This window comes from Megachile rotundata, chromosome 14, assembly GCF_050947335.1.
Source record: "Megachile rotundata isolate GNS110a chromosome 14, iyMegRotu1, whole genome shotgun sequence".
Lineage (NCBI taxonomy): Eukaryota > Metazoa > Arthropoda > Insecta > Hymenoptera > Megachilidae > Megachile > Megachile rotundata.
Window position 1 is genome coordinate 11,512,529 of NC_134996.1, and position 23,675 is coordinate 11,536,203.

General features: G+C 35.3%; 1 protein-coding gene across 7 annotated transcripts in view; it reads left to right on the plus strand.

Annotated features, from left to right (window-relative positions):
• Positions 1 to 23,675, plus strand: part of spri (Src homology 2 domain-containing protein sprint) — a 225,163-nt gene that overhangs the window by 74,409 nt on the left and 127,079 nt on the right. For 6 of the 7 annotated variants that reach the window (XM_012294180.2, XM_076539436.1, XM_012294189.2 and 3 more), the window contains exon 3: positions 14,890 to 14,963. The exons of the other annotated variant lie outside the window; for it this stretch is intronic. In XM_012294180.2, the coding sequence (XP_012149570.1) occupies positions 14,890 to 14,963 (74 nt within the window). The remainder of the gene's footprint in view (positions 1 to 14,889; positions 14,964 to 23,675) is intronic. 7 annotated transcript variants of the gene reach the window in all.

Below are 23,675 nucleotides of genomic sequence, written 5' to 3' on the forward strand. Positions count from 1 at the left end.
GCTGAATTAAGAAGTTTTTATTTTAGTTGGATAAACAGACAAGTGAATAAAAATTGAAATTTTGACAATTGTGACAATGTAGTGTTATGAAATTATGATAGTTTGGAATGTTATAATGTTATGAAGGTAAGTGGACAAAAAATAAAAGATGGAAGAATCTTCATGTACCTCAAAAAAATTCTGGACTACCACAATTCCGTAACTGCTAAATAAAAATATAATAAATGTAAAATAAAAATATAGGAAAATCGAAGACAAGGAAATTCGAAACTCTCCGACTTTCAAAATTCCTCAAATGCCAAAATTCTCAAATTCCAAATTTCTCAAATCAAAATTCTCAATTTCCCAAATTCTCAAATTCCAAATTTCTCAAATGCCAAAATTCTTAAATTCCAAAATTCTCAAATCCCCACATTGTCAATTTCCCAAATTCTCAAATTCCTAAATTCTCAAATTCCAAAATTCTCAAATTCCAAAATTCTGAAATTCCAAATTTCTCAAATGCCATAATTCTCAAATTCCCACATTGTCAATTTCCCAAATTCTCAAATTCCCACATTGTTAATTTCCCAAATTCTCAAATTCCAAAATTCTCAAATTCCAAATTTCTCAAATGCCAAAATTCTCAAATTCCCACATTGTCAATTTCCCAAATTCTCAAATTCCCACATTGTTAATTTCCCAAATTCTCAAATTTCAAAATTCTCAAATTCCAAAATTCTCAAATTCCAAATTTCTCAAATTCCAAATTTCTCAAATTCCAAATTTCCCAAATTCCCAAATTCTCAAATCCCCACATTTTCAATTTCCCAAATTATCAAATTCCCACATTGTTAATTTCCCAAATTATCAAATTCCCACATTGTTAATTTCCCAAATTCTCAAATTCTAAAATTCTCAAATTCCAAAATTCTCAAATTCCAAATTTCCCAAATTCCAAAATTCTCAAATCCCCATATTCTCAAATTCCCACATTGTTAATTTCCCAAATTCTCAAATTCCAAAATTCTCAAATTCTAAAATTCTCAAATTCCAAAATTCTCAAATTCCAAATTTCTCAAATTCCAAATTTCCCAAATTCCAAATTTCCCAAATTCCAAATTTCCCAAATTCCCAAATTCTCAATTCCCCACATTGTTAATTTCCCAAATTCTCAAATTCCATAATTCTAAAATTCCAAATTCCAAAATTTTAAAATTCCCCAAAATTCCAAAATAAAAAACCATAACAAAAATAATAAAACAAACTCAATTGCTAGGAAGAACGCAATCTCTGGTCTTTCCGCGTAAAATTCGCGAAACACGTGGGGTAGCGCTGACCCCCAGTAACTCCTTAAAGGGTTTTTCACCCTCTTTCACTCCCCCGTAAAAAATATAATCCCGTTGAACGTACGTTCTTGAGTGTTCGACGTTTAGCACCGTAGCCACCGTTCCAAATAATTTAGCATCGTTTTAACTTGATTGAACGAAGGATTTATCGTCGGTTCCTCTTTTCAACCCCCTACGATCTCTTTTTATTTTTTCCACGCCGATGGACCGAGGCGATGCGATAGGCGTTCATTCGCCTGAGAAACTTTCACGCTCGCCTCTGCTCTTTTCTTTTTCTTTCTCGTTTTTCCTCGTCGCCGTTCAGAAAACTTACCTCGCTGGTGAATTGAGAATCGATCTGTTCAGGAATTAACCTGGTTCGTTGACACATTGAACGATGGGGATATAAATAGACACTTTCTTCTTCGATACTTTTTATGTAATCATTTTTCATTCTCTTGGTACGCATTTGTGATTTATAGAGATGGAACTTTCCGCCATTTTGTAGACACTTCCATTTTGGTTTGCTGAAGAAAATTTTTATGGGTAGTGCTGTTTTTTATGTGGTACGTATTTGATACATGTAGTGAAACGTGTGTTAGGATATGTTTTAAAATATTTATTAATGCATATATGTAAATAAATAAATATGTAACATATGTAGTAATGTATGCAATAGGATGTGTGTTGTAATATGTTCTGAAACAAGTATTAATACATGTATTGATATACGTATGGACAAATTAATTGATACATGTAGTATAACTTGTGTAAAGACATGCATTACCACATGTGTTTGTATATGCACATATGTATGTAGTGATATATGTATGTTTTAACACATGATTTAATACATGTATTAATACAAGTATTAATATATATACAGACACATGAATTGATACATGTAATGTAACTTGTGTGAAGACATGCATTAACACATATGTTGGTACATGCACATATGTGTGTAGTAATATATGTTTCAACACATGCATTGATACTTGTATTAGTATATGTATTGACATATGTATGGACAAATGAATTGATACATATGGTATAGCTTGTGTAGAGACATGCATTACCACATGTGTTGGTACATACACATATGTGTGTAGTAATATATGTTACAACACATGCATTGATACTTGTATTAGTACATGTATTGACATATGTATGGACAAATGAATTGATACATATGGTATAGCTTGTGTAGAGACATGCATTACCACATGTGTTGGTACATACACATATGTGTGTAGTAATATATGTTACAACACATGCATTGATACTTGTATTAGTACATGTATTGACATATGTATGGACAAATGAATTGATATATGTAATGTAACTTGTGTAGAGACATGCATTACCATATGTGTTGGTACATGCATATATGTATGTAGTGATATATGTTTCAACATATGCATTGATACATGTATTGATTCATGTATTGATGCATTTATTGACATACATATACACATGTTTTTACATGTATGAACACATATAGTGATGCATGTATTAACACATATATTTATACATGTGCTGATGTATTTATTAATACACACATACATGTGTTGATACATGTATTAATACATATACTGATGAATGTATAGATGCACATATGAACACATGTATCAACTACACATATTAAAACAAGATTACTGTAAAAATTATATCAGTAGAAAGGTACATATATAAAAGATACATATGTACATAAAAGTATATATACGAAATAAGTAAACTTCTCATGAAACCATCACAGAATGATTTTTGTTTGGATCAAATGTTGCTATGGAAATTTAGCGATGGGTTGGTGGCACGTTGGTATCGATTCTTAGGTGGCAAGTACACAGAATGTGTAAGGTAGCTGCACATTCGTGTTAAAGTTCAGTTCAGTCACCTGCTTTGATCGCATGAAGTTGTGCTACCGTTACACTGTTCCACGTGATCGTGAAGCCAATCGTGTGTTCAACAAAGTGCTTCTAGTTTCCAGTTACAAGTGCACGTGGTAATAACTTTTTATTAATAGACTTCATGAAGTTAAATATTTTCCTATTTACAAATCTTAGATTCTATAAACTTTAGAATTATTTTTGACTGTTTAGACTTTCTAGGCTGTTTAGGGTCTTTGCTAGGATAGTTCTACTTTTTGGGAATTTTTAGTTTATTTTTTGGGATTTCTATGAGATTTCTATTTTTTGGTGGATGTAGAGGTTTTCTAGAATCTCACTGTTCCAAAATTCCAAATTTTCCAAATCTAACGCCCCAAAATTCCACAAACCCCAAAATTCCAAATTTTCCAAATCCAACCCCCCAAAATTCCAAATTTTCCAAATTCAACGCATCAAAATTCCAAATTTTCCAAATTCAACGCACCAAAATTCCAACTTTTCCAATTCCAGCGCCCCAAAATTCCAAATTCCCGAATCCAACGCTTCAAAATTCCAAATTTTCCAAATCCAAGGCCCCAAAATTCCAAATTCCCAGATCCAACGCCCCAAAATTCCAAATTCCCAAATCCAACCCCCCAAAATTCCAAATTCCCAAATCCAACGCCCCAAAATTCCAAATTTTCCAATTCCAACGCCCCGAAATTCCAAATTTTCCAAATCCAACCCCCCAAAATTCCAAATTTTCCAAATTCAACGCACCAAAATTCCAAATTTTCCAATTCCAGCGCCCCAAAATTCCAAATTCCCGAATCCAACGCCCCAAAATTCCAAATTCCCAAATCCAATCCCCCAAAATTCCAAATTCCCAAATCCAACCCCCCAAAATTCCAAATTCCCGAATCCAACGTCCCAAAATTCCACAACCCCAAACTCCCAATTTCCCAAAATCAACTTTCCCAATATACAACTTTTCCAAATTCACCAAAAATGAATCCGCACAAAACAATACAATTTTTCATGTCACACATATTTAAATTTAGTGATCCCAAAAAATCCCGCATCATTGGATCCCCGTGTACCGACCCGATCCATTCTTTTCCCACATCTGCCTTCTCTCAGTGCTGACTGGTGCACAAAAATACGTGTGCGTGCACGAACCCGCTCGTTGTCTTATCATCCCCGGTGTCGTCTGTTCGTGGGTACACAGTGGCCTGGTAAATAAATGCCCGCCACAGGAACACGTAACATTCTCGATCGAGTGCAGCTGTCGTTGCACACCGTGTGTACCGATTGTTTCGTGCTGCAGGTGGACCTATACTTGCACCACAAAAAAGTTTGCCAACTGACGTGACACGTGGCACTTTCGTTGTTACGTGATCATTTCTATACTTTTACATTTTTACTTTCTAACGGTCGATGTGGTGAAAGAGGGTGTTTGAACGTTGGAAAAATGTAGAAATATTTATTTGAAGATTACTTTTGAACATTTAGAAGATCAACATTTATTTAATGTATTTGATCATTGGAGTCTGAAACATTTATTTATATTAATATACCAATGTTCAAATATAGTGACATTTATTTAAAGTTTGAGCAATGTTGAACCTTGAAAGTTTGTAAGGAAAGATGATTGTACAGGGTGATTCATATGTTTTGTCCACCTTTATGTTTGTCATAATTATAGATTTGCTGTAGCAGATATATCTTATAGCTGAATAAATGAAACATCTTATACGTATATCTACATTTGCTATAATAGATGTTCTTATTAACACAATAAATGAAATACCCTGTATAGTTACATTTACTATAATGGGTATACTTCATAGCAGAGTAAATGAAACATCCTATATATCTATACCATATGTACTATAATAGATGTGCTTCATAACACAATAAATGAAACACCCTGAATATCTACATTTACTATAACAAATATACTTCATAACACAATAAATGAAACACCCTGTATAGTTACATTTACTATAATGGATATACTTCATAGCAGAGTAAATGAAACATCCTATATATTTATACCATATGTACTATAATAGATGTACTTCATAACACAATAAATGAAACACCCTGTATATCTACATTTACTATAATAGATGTACTTCATAACACAATAAATGAGGCACCCTATATATCTTCATTTACTATAACAAATATACTTCATAACACAATAAATGAAGCACCCTGTACATTGATAAAACTAATATACTCAAAGAACTTATAATTTCTGTCAAACTATCAATGGATCAGTATTGACATGATCAGTACTGCCATAATCCCTTAACATTATTCTTCAAGTGTTAATCAGAAATACACTCATGAATCACATAAAATCATCTTCTCACCTGACTTATCTGACTCCTCTAATTTATTCCAAAAATTCCTGAAAAAATTCTTGAAGAGTACATTAACGAATCAAACATGCACCAATTTAATATAACTTCATGAAATTCATAAGAACGTTAATATAGAAGGAAAAAAATCAGCCCTAAATTTTCATGTGGACCACAATGTCCACATCGACATCTTGATGGATCACAGATTAATTGACTATGTAACATCATATTGTTACACAGTAGAGTTGATGCGGTATATATACCCTTGACGTACCCTCGACAAAGTAACGAGGATCCTCTGGGACAGCTAGGGGGTTCCCGAATTCTTTGTCCCATGTGTCCCCGTCATAGCGGCCAACGTATGGCGGAATAAAATACGAGCTGATCCATGTATATGGGTGTGTTATGCAACCTAACAGTCCATTGAACGAGACACGAGACATACATTGTCGACTATCTACTGCGATCATCACGAATGACGCTTTGCTGGTTTCTAGAGGGACGGCGAGTAGAGGCTAGGGATAATTTTGATAGATGATGTGGATGTGGGTTTAGGAGATGGGAGTGGATTTGGGAATTTGGAGATTTAGGGATTTGGAAATTTGGGGATTTGGGTGTTTAGGGGTTTGGGAAGTTGGGAATTAGGGGATTTGTGGATTTGGACAGTTGGGAATTAGGGGATTTGTGGATTGGAAGAGTTGGGAATTTGAATATTTCAGGATTTGGGGCTTTGAGGATTTGGAGAGTTTGAAATTTGGGACTTTGAGGATTTGGAGAGTTGGAAATTTGGGTGTTTAGAGATTTGGGGCCTTGAGAATTTGGAGAGTTGGGAATTAGGGGATTTGAGGATTTGGAGAGTTGGGAATTTGGATATTTCAGGATTTGGGGCTTTGAGGATTTGGAGAGTTGGAAATTTGGGACTTTGAGGATTTGGAGAGTTGGAAATTTGGGTGTTTAGAGATTTGGGGCCTTGAGAATTTGGAGAGTTGGGAATTTGGGGATTTGAGGATTTGGAGAGTTGGGAATTTGGGGATTTGAGCATTTGGAGAGTTGGGAATTTGGGGATTTCAGGATTTGGGGCTTTAAGGCTTTGGAGAGTTGGAAATTTGGGGCTTTGAGGATTTGGAGAGTTGGAAATTTGGGACTTTGAGGATTTGGAGAGTTGAAAATTGGGGTGTTTAGAGATTTGGGGCCTTGAGAATTTGGAGAGTTGGGAATTTGAGGATTTAAGGATTTAAAGAGTTGGGAATTTGGAGATTTCAGGATTTAAGGGTTTGAGGATTTGGAGAGTTGGAAGTTTAGGTGTGTAGGGATTTAGAAAGTTAGACATTTGGGCCTCTGAGGATTTGGAGAGTTGAAAATTTGGATCTTTGAGTTCTTCGAAAGTTAGAGACTAGGGGATTGACTGATTTGATGATCTAGAACTTAGTGATCTTGAAATCACTCTTCCTCTCCAAATGTCCCAATACTCCACCTCTTTCCAAAAATCCCCAAAGTCAGCACAAAACCTCAAACCCCATTTCCCCGAACGAAAACATTATCCCGAACATTTTAACTAAGCAAGTCAGCGTCAGTTCTTCATGAAATTTAAATATCAGGGTTCGAGGCGACGTCAAAAGATCACGGAAAAAGCGAAGATGAATGCATAAGCAAGAACGACACCCTTCCATCGTGTACATTGTCATTCAGAGGGTTGTGCATATCTCGGCAATCTCGAAAGAGGATCCAAAATGCAAAGGAAAGGAATCTGGACCTGACGAATCTTGGTCAGGGATCCTGAAAATTGTCTCTGCGTCTTTCATGGGTGATGAAAAAAAAACAGGCAACTTGGCCAGGGTCGCCTCTGGTTATGAAGAAAACTCGGACTTATCCTTGAACATAGATGAAAATAGGCTGACACCGTTTCGAGACTCTTTCTTGTAGCCTTTATGGCAGGAAATTGACTTTATTAGAAATTCAGGCGTGTCAGGGTCGTCAGCTTTTGACTTCCTTCTATTCAGATGCTGAGGATGACCTTATAACATTTGGTGCTCTGCATTTAGGTCGGTTTAATCGTGAATGGTAGCTGGACCTAGATCTAGCTGCAATTTATTTTAGAGTTGATGCAAAGCTTCAAGTTTCTGTACTCTCAGTTCTTGAATCCTCAAGTTTCTGAATCTTCAGTTCGCAAGTCTTCAAATTTCTGAATCTTCAGTTTACAAGTCTTCAAATTTCTGAATGTCTTTAGAGACTGGGTCTTCAAATGTGACCTGGGAGTTTTTAATTGTGATATTCTCAAGCTTCCAATTCTTCAGATACCCAAATATCTAAGTCACCAGATTCTAAATCATGGAGTCTCTAAATTCCAAGGTATAATATCCAGATTTCTAAATCACCGACTTCCAATTCATCAGATCCCATAAAACTGCTATGAGACTTACAGTGAGACCCATACAACACTTAACTACTGACAAGGGTAGAGAATTGCATCTAAAAGTACCTAAAAGCACCTCACATGACCAAGTTAGGTCTACTAAGCTGTACCTCTGCTTTCAACATAAATTAAATCTCCAACTACTTACATTATAACTTTAACACAAATAATTACAAAACAAGAAGTCTACAACTTTCACTTAATTAGTATAAATAAAATAACATTATAGCCTCACATATTTCCCAAAATAAAAAAGTCATAGGTAGACGCTAAAGGAATTTTGTCCGCGCCATTATCATTTTCCCTAATGACACGATAAGTTTAATGAAATTTTTGGTGATTGCATAGAAACACAGAGTTGCAAGAAGATTAAACAACGAACCCCATGAAAGTTCAAGAAGAAGAGCAAACGCGACACGCTCGAATTAAAATGGTCCGTTGAAACTCATTCCCCGAATTAAACGGATTAGATCCAATCAGCAGCACTGCTCGTTCTCGTGGCCGATGTGCAACACGTTGTCGCCGCGTTTAATTCAATTCCAGACATTTGTTTAATTAAATCTATCGGCTGGAAACGAAATAATCGTGGATGAAATTTTCGTGAACGGAGTTTTGGTCTTTTTGGGACAATGGGGATTCTCGTTTTGTTTGCTTTTAATTGAGATGTGTAAAAGGGGAACGTATCTAGGGGTGGATATTTCGGGAGAGGTACAAATTTGAGGATTTTTTATTTTTTAGTGGTTTGCAAGTGATTGAAGTAGGATAGAATTAAGATGAATAATTCATTGGATGAATCAAGCAATGAAACTTAACTTGAATTAACCATACAACCTAATCACGATGAAAATTCGTATCTAACAATGCTAATAGCACGGTATTCGCAACAATGTAAACTGGGCTTCCGACGCATCAATTATTGCGCAACAAAACACAGAGCAGAAAGCGGAAATCATTGCTCGATTACAGTGTTCTCGTGGTTCCTGGATGAATTGCGTTATCGCGAGCCAACTTACGTGATTCTGTGACACGATATCGAATCGCATAAAATTTTTGAGTACGAACGAAATTTTCGTGAAGACCCGTACAACGTTTGTACCCATACAACGAAAGTATTTGCATTGCATCATGGAATCGGAGCCCGGAAAATTAGAAGGTTTCCATCCGGAGGCACTTTCGCAAAGTCAATATTGAACGCGGAGAAGACATTCGATAAAGTTTCGCAACACGGGCTACACACGGGGTGAAAGCGTGGGGTGCAATTTCCTTGCAACGAATAAAAAATCGATGATATTTCTATGGCATCTTTTATGATATTCTATATTTTTTCTCTGTGTTTTTAATTGCTTATTTATTTCATTATTTATGTCATTTTATTTTTGAAAAATTAATATTAATTTTTATCGTTTATTTTTTGAAAGTTGATATTAATTTATGTCGTTTAGTTTTTAAAAATTAATATTAATTTATATCATTATTTTTGAAAAATTAATATTAATTTTTATCGTTTATTTTTTGAAAGTTGATATTAATTTATGTCGTTTAGTTTTTAAAAATTAATATTAATTTATATCATTATTTTTGAAAAACTAATATTAATTTATATCATTATTTTTTAAAAGTTGATATTAGTTTATGTCGTTTAGTTTTTAAAAATTAATATTAATTTATATCATTATTTTTGAAAAATTAATATTAATTTTTATCGTTTATTTTTTGAAAGTTGATATTAATTTATGTCGTTTAGTTTTTAAAAATTAATATTAATTTATATCATTATTTTTGAAAAACTAATATTAATTTATATCATTATTTTTTAAAAGTTGATATTAGTTTATGTCGTTTAGTTTTTAAAAATTAATATTAATTTATATCATTATTTTTTAAAAATTGATATTAATTTATATTATTTATTTTTTAAAAATTAATACGAACATTTATTATATTATAGAAATAATTGCATTTGTTTATATTATTAAAATTAACAGGTTCACAATTATTTAATTTTATTTTACTAAATATTTTTCTTCGAGTGAGTCGAAACAGATGGATGTAAAAATTTATTGCATGTAATTGTTTATACATAGTTATACAAATATTGTGTGATTTACAAAATAGTATATTGTATATTGTTGTATTTAATTTTATTATAAAAATGATTTGTGAAGATTCGTTTTTGAGTTGCATATTTGAACATTTATTAAGTAAATTTATGAAGAATAAATTTTTATTATAAACGAATAAATTTTTGAATGAGTAAATAATTTAAAAAATGTTTATTTATGAACAGAAAATACTTGTGTCTAAAAAATAAAATTCTCTGCCCAACATATGAAGAGTCTATGAATGTTATTGAAAAATATTCAATTGATAAACGACTGCAACAGCTAAATTAAAACTCTGACCGATCAAAAAGGGTAAACTCAATGAAAGACTGCAAAGAACTCTATTTACTAGCTTCCATTTACGACCAGTTAAAAAACCTCGTTTCAATGATTGAAAAACCGTAATAATTTTTGAAACGCATTGTGAAAAAAGTCTCTGAATAACAAGTTAATAGAAACACAAAAAATAAAACAACAAAGTTTTCGAGTGGAACGCGGGAAAAGCATGGAACATTAATTAAACGAAAACGAACCCCATTGAAGCTCCACGGTAGACGCCCTCCTATCTTGCCCCCATAATCACGACAATTTACGAGGATCACAATTTTCGTTTATGAAAAAAGTGCAGCACACTTGAAGGGGTTATTATATTTACCGGTGATCCCATTCGAGAGGGGTTTTTTCTAATAAACTAACTTCCCGTCTCGTCTCGTACGAGTTCGTCAAGTGGTTTTACACGAGTTCGGATGAACTCCAACAAAAATTGATAATAAAATAAAAAGATTCATTTTTAGACGGATTGAAATGGTAAAATTTAGGTGGAAAAATTTATGTACAATTTTATAAGATCTTGACACAGTGGTTTCTCAACTGATTGGTGAATATTTAATAATGTTAGTTAAGTTAGATAGGTTCATTAAGTAAGTTGAGTCAGTGAAGTTAGTTGAGTTAGTTGAGTTAGCTGAGTTAGTTGATTTAGTTGAGTTAGTTGAGTTAGTTGAGTTAGTTGAGTTAGTTGAGTTAGTTGAGTTAGTTGAGTTAGTTGAGTTAGTTGAGTTAGTTGAGTTAGTTAAGTGAGTTAAGTCAGTTGAGTAGGTTGAGTAAGTTGAGTCAGTTAAATAAGTTGAGTAACTTGAGTTAGTTAAGCTGGTTGAGTAAGTTGAGTCAGTTGAATAAATTGAGTAATTTGAATTAGTTAAGCTAATTGAGTTAGTTGAATCAGTTGAGTCAGTTGAGTCAGTTGAATAAATTGAGTAATTTGAATTAGTTAAGCTAATTGAGTTAGTTGAGTCAGTTGAGTCAGTTGAGTTAGTTGAATAAATTGAGTAACTTGATTTAGTTAAGTTAATTGAGTTAGTTGAGTTAGTTGAGTTAGTTAAGTGATTTAAGTCAGTTGAGTAGGTTGAGTCAGTTGAATAAGTTGAGTAACTTAAGTAACTTGAGTTAGTTAAGTTAGTTGAGTTATTTGAGTCAGTTCAGTCTGTTGAGTCACTTGAGTCCATTAAGTCACTTAAGTCACTTGAGTTACATATATTTCTTAAATTACTTGAATTTATACGATTACTTACACCAACTCAACTACTTGAGTTACTTGAATTACAAGTCAATTAAATTAAAATTGCCATCACTCAACTATATCTATACCAAATTAAAATCTTTCAGTAACACCCATTTCTTGATTCCTATTAAATTATCAACTGATACATCCATAAGCAAAGAAGACCACCTAAAATTTTGATATAATTAAATAGAATATATCATTATAAATGTCTCGAATATCCCATACACAGAACACTTTCAACAAAATAACGCGCCAAATAGAGAATTTCCTAACGAACAGTCTCGAGTGCAATTTAAATATCATCAGAACCCTCGGATGTGGTGAACTCGTGCACGACCTTAAAGGGTCATCGTGAGAATGTAATTGCAATTCACCCCCTCTATTCACCACGCAATCTGTCGATACGAGTATCGACTCCCCTTGTGACACGGGTAACACGTAACTCGCTCCACAAAATCTCAGACTATTTCTGAAATTTTCATACACACCCCGGGACAGCTCGATTGACAGATAACGGGATACGTCGTTGTCTGAACCTTCTGCTGTTCCCGTCTGCCTTTACTGTCTCTTGTTCAGACATGATAAGTTTGAATTGGAAATTGCATTTGTCATAAATTGTAGCTGTACGGGTGATTTGTTGCCATCAAATTGTATCAAATCGAAACTACTTCCAACAGATATGTTACGAGATCCATTTTGGAGGTCCTTGAAGACCGTCCATTTTGTGCTGGAAATATGAACGCAAACTTTGTGTGGTTATTTTCGGGAAGCTTCAAGGTTTAATTTGATGTGTCACAAGTGCCATTTTGTTACACTTTTCTGTCATGAAATTTTAAACGAAGGTCAATGTTTAGAAACAGCAAGTTAAGTATGCAAGTATTTAAAGATTCAAAGTTAGGATTATAATTACATAGACTTCAATTGGTCATCTCCAGATAATTAACCGAAGATGACCAACTCATAAGACTGTCAACAAAAGCAGTACAGGAAATGATTAAAATTACCATGAAATATTCACCCTCCTACATGGCATACAGGTAATGCATGCTTTAGATTCGGGAATATTTGGCTGGTACACGTATCTCCGTGAGTCATGCGAGCAACGAAGCATGGAACCCCATAGAACGTCGGATAGATATTCCGGCTGTCGAAGCTTTGCTCACAAAGCCGATGGAAATCGATGGATTCTAAAGCAACGGGAAGCAAACGGGAAACCTTGCGTTGATCTTTTTCATTGAAAAGCCGATGGAAACCGTAGAAATGTTCTTCACTGGAAAAACTCTGCTAACTCATTAGCTCTAACATTCACTCTTTGCAAATTTACTGATAATAATTTTCAAGTTATATCAACTCGGTTAGGTTCTCAGTCGTTTCCCAAATTCTAAATTTCACAAATTCTCACGCTTCCAAATTTCCACGCTCCCAAATTCTAAATTTTCCAAATTCTCACGCTTCCAAATTTCCACGCTCCCAAATTCTAAATTTTCCAAACTCTCAAGCCCCCAAATTTCCAAATTTCCCAAATTCTCACGCCCCCAAATTCTCACGCTCCCAAATTCCCAAATTTCCCAAATTCTCAAGCCCCCAAATTTCCCAAATTCTCACGCCCCCAAATTCTCACGCTCCCAAATTCCCAAATTTCCCAAATTTCCACACCCCCAAATTCTAAATTTTCCAAATTCTCGCGCTTCCAAATTTCCACGCTCCCAAATTCTAAATTTTCCAAATTCTCAAGCCCCCAAATTTCCAAATTTCCCAAATTCTCACGCCCCCAAATTCTCACGCTCCCAAATTCCTAAATTTCCCAAATTCTCAAGCCCCCAAATTTCCAAATTTCCCAAATTTTCACGCCCCCAAATTCTCACGCTCCCAAATTCCCAAATTTCCCAAATTTCCACACCCCCAAATTCTAAATTTTCCAAATTCTCGCGCTTCCAAATTTCCACGCTCCCAAATTCTAAATTTTCCAAATTCTCACGCTTCCAAATTTCCACGCTCCCAAATTCTAAATTTTCCAAACTCTCAAGCCCCCAAATTTCCAAATTTCCCAAATTCTCACGCCCCCAAATTCTCACGCTCCCAAATTCCTAAATTTCCCAAATTCTCAAGCCCCCAAATTTCCAAATTTCCCAAATTTTCACGCCCCCAAATTCTCACGCTCCCAAATTCCCAAATTTCCCAAATTTCCACACCCCCAAATTCTAAATTTTCCAAATTCTCGCGCTTCCAAATTTCCACGCTCCCAAATTCTAAATTTTCCAAATTCTCACGCTTCCAAATTTCCACGCTCCCAAATTCTAAATTTTCCAAACTCTCAAGCCCCCAAATTTCCCAAATTCTCACGCCCCCAAATTCCCAAATTTCCCAAATTCTCAAGCCCCCAAATTCCCAAATTTCCCAAATTCTCACGCCCCCAAATTCTCACGCTCCCAAATTCCTAAATTTCCCAAATTCTCAAGCCCCCAAATTTCCAAATTTCCCAAATTTTCACGCCCCCAAATTCTCACGCTCCCAAATTCCCAAATTTCCCAAATTTCCACACCCCCAAATTCTAAATTTTCCAAATTCTCGCGCTTCCAAATTTCCACGCTCCCAAATTCTAAATTTTCCAAATTCTCACGCTTCCAAATTTCCACGCTCCCAAATTCTAAATTTTCCAAACTCTCAAGCCCCCAAATTTCCCAAATTCTCACGCCCCCAAATTCCCAAATTTCCCAAATTCTCAAGCCCCCAAATTCCCAAATTTCCCAAATTCTCACGCCCCCAAATTCTCAAGCCCCCAAATTTAATATTTCCCAACTCCTCAACCCCCAAATTTCCAAATTTCCCAACTCCTCAACCCCCAAATTCCCAAATTTCCCAACTCCTCAACCCCCAAATTCCCAAATTTCCCAACTCCTCAACCCCCAAATTCCCAAATTTCCCAAATTTCCCAAATTCAAAATTTCCCAACTCCTCAACCCCCAAATTCTAAATTTTCCACCCCGTCAACCCCCAACTTCTAACATCCCAATTCCCCAACCCCCATTTTCCAAACCAAGCTCATTGAAAACCGTTCCACTGCCCTCGTCCTCTACTACCCTCAAAAGATCCCCAACTTCCCCTAACTTCCCCTAGCTTCGTTTTTCGAGCAGCGTTTTCATTAAAAATATACAGAACAACGATCTCACCGCGTGTATTCATTAAAGAGTAAAAGGCGATTGATGTACCGCTGCGAAACGAGGTGTGCCACCGACGACCCTAACCCCTTTTTGCTTCTCTTTCAGCTGCTTAATTCCCTGGCGACCGATTTGGACTGCATGCTGGGCGAGCTCTGCACGACCCCGGATTCCTACGAGCGGTGAGTACCTTTTTTCCTTCTCTTCCTCGGTGTCTTCTTCTTCTTCCTCTTCTTCTCGAGGTCAAGAGCAGGGTTATTGGAGTCGATCGATTCGATAGAGAACTCGACACACGCCTTCGGGCTATTCTCGATTGCGACGCGAAAATGTCATCGTTCAGTGAATGATGAATGGATAGTTTCAAGTTCATGTGGACTTGCAGATGAAGTTTTTCGTTGTTTGGAATTTAGGATGACTGTCTTTTTTGTGGTCGTTATTGTCATGTTTTGGAATTTTTAGATTTATGTGTCGTAATGTGGAATTTATAAATTTGGGGATGTTGAAGGTTGGGAGTGAATTTATACTTCTTTAAGGTTTTAAATAAATTTGTAGTTATTCGAGGTTTTGAATGAATTTGGACATCTTCAAGGTTTTATATAAATTTGTGCTTATTCGAGGTCTTGAATGAATTTGGACATCTTCAAGGTTTTATATAAATTTGTGCTTATTCGAGGTCTTGAATGAATTTGGACATCTTCAAGGTTTTATATAAATTTGTGCTTCTTCGAGGTCTTGAATGAATTTGTACATCTTCAAGGTTTTATATATATTTGTACTTATTCAAGGTTTTGAATGAATTTGTGCATCTTCAAGGGTCTAAATAAATTTGTACTTCTTCAAGGTCTTGAATGAATTTGTACATCTTCAAGTTCTTTTTAAGTATTCATAAATTCCTAAGTTTTCACATCTTAGTATCCTCAAATTTCAAGATTTGTGAATTAACAAATTTTCAATCAATCAAGTCCTCAAACCTCAAGTTGTAAATTTCCTGAATTTTCAGATCTCCAAATTTTAAATTTTCCAACACCTCAACCCCAAATTCTAAATTTCCCAACTCCTCAAACCCCAAATTCTAAATTTCCCAAACTCTCAAGCCTCCAAATTCTAAATTTCACAAATTCTCACGCTCTCAAATTCTAAATTTTCCAAACTCTCAAGCCCTCAAATTCTCACGCTTCCAAATTCTAAATTTTCCAAATTCTCACGCTCCCAAATTCTCACGCTTCCAAATTCTCACGCTCCCAAATTCTAAATTTTCCAAACTCTCAAGTCTCCAAATTCCCAAATTTCCCAAATTCTCACGCCCCCAAATTCTAACTTTTCCAAACTCTCAAGCCCCCAAATTCTCACGCTTCCAAATTCCCAAATTTCCCAAATTCTCACGCCCCCAAATTCCCAAATTTTCCGAACTCTCAAGCCCCCAAATTCTCACGCCCCCAAATTCCCAAATTTCCCAAATTCTCACGCCCCCAAATTCCCAAATTTCCCAAATTCTCACGCCCCCAAATTCTCAAGCTCCCAAATTCTCACGCCCCCAAATTCCCAAATTTCCCAAATTCTCACGCCCCCAAATTTCCAAATTTCCCAAATTCTCACGCCCCCAAATTCCCAAATTTCCCAAATTCTCACGCCCCCAAATTCCCAAATTTCCCAAATTCTCAAAGCCCCCAAATTCTAAATTTCCCAACTCCTCAACCCCCAAATTCTAAATTTTCCAACTCCTCAACTCCCAAATCCCAAATTTCCCCTCTCCCCAAACCCCAAACTCTACAACTTAAACAACCCCATAAGAACCCCGCAACAAATAAATTTATCTATCTAATGTATCCTCGAAATTCGCCATTAAGGACAATTTCCACGATGGCCACACGAAATGTTTGCAGTGGAGGTACTCTAAGCGTACATTGTCGAACGGGGTGACATTGTCGAGCAACCCCATCGCGTGACCATGGTTAAATCACGAATTCTCGTAATTTATGATGGAAATCTTCCCAACACCTCCGGGCCACGTGCACGCGGAATAATTTCCATATCGTAAGGGCCTCTTGGTGATCTATGGGAGACTTCGCCTACAATATCCGCAATGTTATATGGGACACATCCTATAACGAACCTCTTGTTTGTATTAAATGCACCCATATTTCATGCCCAAGTTTTGTATCAAGTTTTTAATTAATATTGAAATTCATTAATTTTTAACATAACCTCAGAACTTCATTCTCATTGTTTATAATGAATAGGTTTTTAATTCATGTTCTATTTAATTCGTTTAATCTTATGACTATTTCTTGACTGATAATTAACAAGATTAATACATGTTGATACATCAAAATTCATTAATTTGTAACATAACCTCAAAACTTCATTCTCATTGTAAAGGTTTTTAATTTATTTAATCTTGTGACTATTTCTTGACTGATAATTAACAAGGTCAATATACTAACAATATATTGAGTATTATATTAATATATTAAGTTTATTAAATATTGTTAGACTAATAAGAATGTTCATTATTAAGAATTCTAATATTTATGTATGAAGACTGAGGTTACTGCTACAATTCCTAATAAAAATGATTAAATAAGAACATAAAAATAAATGAAGAATGTCACTAATAAAATTGTACTAATTTAAAATTCAACAGATGCAGCAAATAGTGAAAGTTCATTTTTGAGCTCAAATTGAAAGATTAATTTTTACCAGATTTCCTGTAATTGCGATTAGTATAATACCACGGTAGGATGTTTTTTACCGTGTCATTAAAGCGGTGTTAAATCTCTGTTCGTGTCAGCGTGATGTTAAAATGCAATAAAAACAAGGGGCCCATAAGATATTAGAAGAGCTCCAGACTGCGAGTAATAGTGGCAAGAAACGACAGGCAGCTGGCATCTGAAGGCGATTACGCATAACATTACGCTGATCCTGCACATGTCGCAAATTGGGTCATTTGCTCGTGAAAACGCTAATTTTACACCTATTCATTATTTTTGTATTCTTCAATTTCTACAAATTACGTTTCTCAATTTTAAATATTCGTGCGTGACATATGGCATATGTGTTGTGGGATTCTGATTTGATGTTCACGTCTGAAGAATACTACTCTTCATTAAAACACTAAATTATATATTTTACAAACACTATTTTATGTATTATACAAAATTGCAATTGCTAATTGCAGTTAGCAAAAATTTTATTAGAAATGAAGACACTCGACGGTTCAGTTAAAAAACTTTTCTACACAACAATGAACCATAAATTGCAATGAAGAGAAAACCTTGCTATCTCCTCATCTCTTCACCTCATCTACCAATCACATCAGTCAATAATCTCTTCACAATTATAAATCGAACTTCATTAAGACCATTTTTCCCGAAATAAGTTAAACATCGATTGTTTAACTGAGAAGCTATTAAACACAACGGCAACACAAATAGCGAATTCTCCCACAAAAATTTAATACCCTTTGAACGCACTGCAAAGTTACGGAAACGAGGTCGAGATGAAGATTGATATCCCAGACAGCACTTCGCGGAAATCTTGTACGAAACTATTCGAATTAGAGCGAAGAGGGCGTTCCAGGAACGCGAAACTTTGATATTAAACCGTTTATTAATTTACATGGTGTGGCTAGAAAATTCTGTACTTGCAATTAAGATTAATTAATAGGATGTTTCGTCGTATCGATACACTTTGTCATCTTATTCGGGATATTCATTAATCAGACAGTGGAAGATACTGGAATTATCTCGAGTAATCTAAGAGGGTTGTCTCCCTCTTTGTTCTCGATTCCAACTTCAAAAGTCTTGGGCCATTCATAAGGAACTTGTATAATCTATCAAGATACCATCTGGTCGTTTAGGTGAAAGTTCCGGAACTTCTTCAGATATTGCTCTGATAAATCCTGAGATTCGTTTGTTGCTTCTAATTTGGAGATTAGGCGAGTCAGATAATCGATGACTACGTGGGAAGCTTATGTTGCATTCTGCCAACTGAACTCACTGTGTTTTCAATGTTGTTCTATATTGTTCAATATTGTTCCACAATTAGAAAATTCAGAGTTCAAAAGTATGAAAATAATGTGACTGAAGTTTGAAAATTGACAAATCTAAAAGTAGCAGAATTTGAAAATCTGAAGACATTTTGGTTCAGTGACTAAAACAGTGAGGACCTACAATATAATTTAGTAATTAAACTTAGTAATTGAACTACAATATAAGTTAGTAATTAAACTAGTAGTTGTACTAGAATATAATTCAGTGATTAAAAATCTAAAAAATACTGTGACACAAAAATTCCAAAATTCAGGGGTTGAAACTGACTGAGGAGTTGAAATATAATTTAGTAAATAAACTAGCAATTAAACTAGAATATAAGTTAGTAAATAAACTAGTAATTAAACTAGAATATAACGCACTAATTAAATTAGTAATTCAGTAATTAAAAAAGTAAAAAATACTACCCTCGAAAAACTTAAATACCAATCTTGCATCAGCAACTAAATAATAAAATCTAAAAATTTCTAAATAAATGCAGCACTCGTTTCACCATGATTCGTTAAACACGATCAATTATCCACATAATCACGAAGCAAATTTCTCTGTCAATCTTACAGAAAAATCAACGAGTGATCAGCAACGGTGTCGTAGAGAGAACTCGTTCGCTGCCTATTCAACGAGATAGGCGATCGCAATTCAGATAATCAATTATCCCCGATGACTTATGCGATTCGGTTAAACGTGTTGCCAAGGAAATTGGTGCACACCGATTGCTCCAAGATGGCGTAAGTGAAACCAGGAAATGGCCGGGTCGTTACAGGAATGTGAAAGAATGACGATATTTCAATGGGGGCGAACTTTTTAGCCACCGATAATAATTCAAACGTTGCCTGGGGGTGAATTTCGTTTGCGTTGGGGGAATTCGATGGGGATGCTTGTGTTTCGGAGATTCAATCAAGAATTGCTGTCTTGGAGAAATTTTGTAAATTGTGGAGTGAAAGTTTGGGTACGGATTTTTGGAAATGTTGGGATTTTGAGTAATTGGGGATTTAGGGAAAGGGTGGTACTTGGATGTTTTAGGGATTTGGGATATTTGGGGGTTGGAAATTTGGGAAATTGGGGATTTAGGGATTTGGAGATTGGGGGAATTGGGGACTTGGGAGTTGGGGACTTAGGAATTGGGGATTTGGTAATTTGGAGATGTGGAAATTTGGAGACATGGGAAATCGGTGATGTGGGAATTTCCATATGTGAGAATTTGAGAATATGAGAATTTGGAAATGTGAGAATTTAGAGATGTGGAAATTTGGGGATGTGGGAATTTGCATATGTGGAAATTTGCATATGTGAGAATTTGGAAATGTGGGAATTTACATATGTGGGAATTTGGAAATATGGGAATTTGGAAGTGTGGAAATTTGGAAATATGAGAATTTGGAAATGTGGGAATTTGGAAATGTGGAAATTTGCATATGTGGGAATTTGCATATGTAAGAATTTAGGGATGTGGGAATTTGGGAATGTGGAAATTTACATATGCGGGAATTTGGGGATGTGGGAATTTGGAAATGTGGAAATTTGCATATGTGAGAATTTACATATGTGGGAATTTGGAAATATGGGAATTTGGAAGTGTGGAAATTTGGAAATATGAGAATTTGGAAATGTGGGAATTTGGAAATGTGGAAATTTGCATGTGTGGGAATTTGCATATGTGAGAATTTAGGGATGTGGGAATTTGGGAATGTGGGAATTTACATATGCGGGAATTTGGGGATGTGGGAATTTGGAAATGTGGAAATTTGCATATGTGGGAATTTGCATATGTGAGAATTTAGGGATGTGGGAATTTGGGAATGTGGGAATTTGGAAATATGGAAATTTGAGGACGTGTGCTTTTGCATGTGTGGAAATTTTCATATGTGAGAATTTGAGGATGTAGGAATTTCGGACTTTGAAAATTGTACGATCCACAAACACAGATACTCTAAATAATAAAAATTGCCAAATAATTCGAATTATTTAAATTGCCTCCTCTCCGCAATTGGCAGAAAACATCATCATTCGAGGTATGCAACAATATCGAAAAGAATCCAATTATTGTACACTTTCGCCAATCATACAGTAGTCACGGTTCCAATAAATCAACCCGTTACGTACACACGGTTTCGCGAGGTTGTTGAAGCCGCGTACCCTCGATGGCCACCTGACACCTCACCTGCAGCATCAGCCACGATGATTAACGACAGCCCAAGCAATTATCAAGATCGAACGCGATCGTTATCGATCGTGAACGGGAAACGAAGGACACCAGGGCGAAAGGGAGAAGAGACAGGGAGAATCTGAACAGAACAACGTGGTACGATGGCGATGCTAGGCCCTGGGGATATACGCTGTGTATCCAATTTATGCTCTACATCGATTACTATACCCTCCGTTGCTGCCGACCGACACGGATGATTATCTTAATGATTATGTAGACAACTCGCGTTGCTCTTAACGAGATACTGGGGCAAAAAATTGGGGAATGTTTTAAATTGATTTGGAGATGGACTGAAAATCAAACTACATGAAACTTCAGATATGTACCTTCGATATGAAAATTTAAACATGTATGTTCAAAATGAAACTTTGTACATGTACCTTTAAAATGAAAATTCAAACATGTATGCACAAAATGAAACTTCAAATATGTACCTTTAAAATGAAAATTCAAACATGTATCTTCAATATTAAAATTCAAACATGTATGTACAAAATGAAATTTCATACATGTACCTTCAAAATGAAAATTCAAACATGTATGTACAAAATGGAACTTCAAAGATGTATGTACATAATATAAAATTCAAACTTGTATCTACAAAGTAGAAATTCACATATGTACATACATAATAAAAATTCACACATGTACATACATAATAAAAATTCCCACATGTACATACATAATAAAAATCCACACATGTACATACATAATAAAAAATCATACATGTACCTACAAAATGAAAATTTACATATGTACATATATAATAAAAAATCACACATGTACATACATTAATAAAAGTTCACATATGTACATACACAATAAAAATTCACACATGCACATACGTAATAAAAAATCATACATGTACATACAAAATAAAAATTCACATATGTACATACATAATAAAAAATCACATATGTACATACATAATAAAAAATCACACATGTACATACATTAATAAAAATTCACATATGTACATACATATTAAAAATTCACACATGCACATACGTAATAAAAAATCATACATGTACATACAAAATAAAAATTCACACATGTACATACATAATAAAAAATCACACATGTACATACATAATAAAAAATCACACATGTACATACATTAATAAAAATTCACATATGTACATACATTAATAAAAATTCAAACTTGTACCTACAATATAGAAATTCAAACTTGCACCTACAAAATAAAAATTCACACATGTACATACATAATAAAAATTCAGACACGTGCATACATTAATAAAAATTCATGTACACACAGAATAGAAAATCGAACATGTACACATAAAAGAGGAATATAAGGGAGAATCGTTTGTACACCCCCAAAAAGTTCGAGAGTTGATAAAAATGAAACCTTGTTCGTCGTGAAATTTCGATGACGAGCTCTGTTCATCCCAATTACGAAATCTCTTTTCACCCCCTTTCGTTCCGAGCATACATACGTGATCCACGAATACTCCACGAGCTTTTGCCCATTAAATTCAGATCTCGAAAGCCAAGTAAATCCTCTTTTAATACGACTGGCTGAAATCAACGTACACGTACGCATAAAGAGAGAGGGAAAAAAGGGATCATTTCTTCTGAAGATTCCTCGACCGTATTAGATTCGCGTTTAGACGAGACGAAATCGTTAAAGGCGTTCCGGTAAAGGTTGATGCTCGCTGGATGCTGTAAAAACCGTGTTTACGAGCTGTGATCCATCTCGATTGCTCGTAAACAGAGACATGGTGGATAGAATGCGTTGTTGTGGGGATCAATCGCAGTTTAATCGAAACTATGGAACTTTCGGGTTCGATGGTCGGTAAATGGACACTGAGATGTGGATGGTTAAATCGTTTGGAAAGTGGTCCTTTTTGGGGTATTAATGTAAGTTTGCAAATTTTACAATTTTTGTGCGTTCAACAAATTTCTAAATTTTCTACTCCTACATCCACAAACTTATACATCCTTAAATTGCAAAATTTCTAAACCCCAAATTCGATATTCAAGTTTTTAAGATTTCTCAATTGCTAGACCCCTAAATTGTGTAATTAATAAGTCTCTAAGATTTCAGGTCAACGTCCGCGAAAGATCCTTACGGTCCAACTTGCAGATAACTTCCCAGAAACAGTGACATAGCTGAAACTTGTCGATCCGTAGAGAATTTCCTCGTCCCGCGGGAAGAAACCGAATCCATCGCGATCGATGGTAGCCGACACGGAACGTGCACCGATCGAATTATCGGGGAAACTCGATACAAGAGAGAGAGAGAGAGAGTATAGAGAAATACCATGGGGATTCCCCTGGGTTGGTTTCTCCGGCTGCCACCGGATATCCCCCTGATTTCTGACGACTAACGCGAGTCTGATGTTTACGAGGGGAGCTACGCAACCCTTATCCGACCACCCCGTATCGTTAGCCATAGACAAAGGGTGTGTCGTCGAAATACGTGCTCCAGGGCGCCGCTAATTCTGTCGATAATAGATTTCACCCTGTTCGCGAGATTTTCCTTCGATCTTCATCTTTGCCCTGGATTACTGTGACCTTCATATCGTGCTCACCTAACAAGATGCCTGATCTCACCTAACCTAACTAGCAAGTTACCTAATCTAACCTAACCTAACTAATAAGTTATCTAA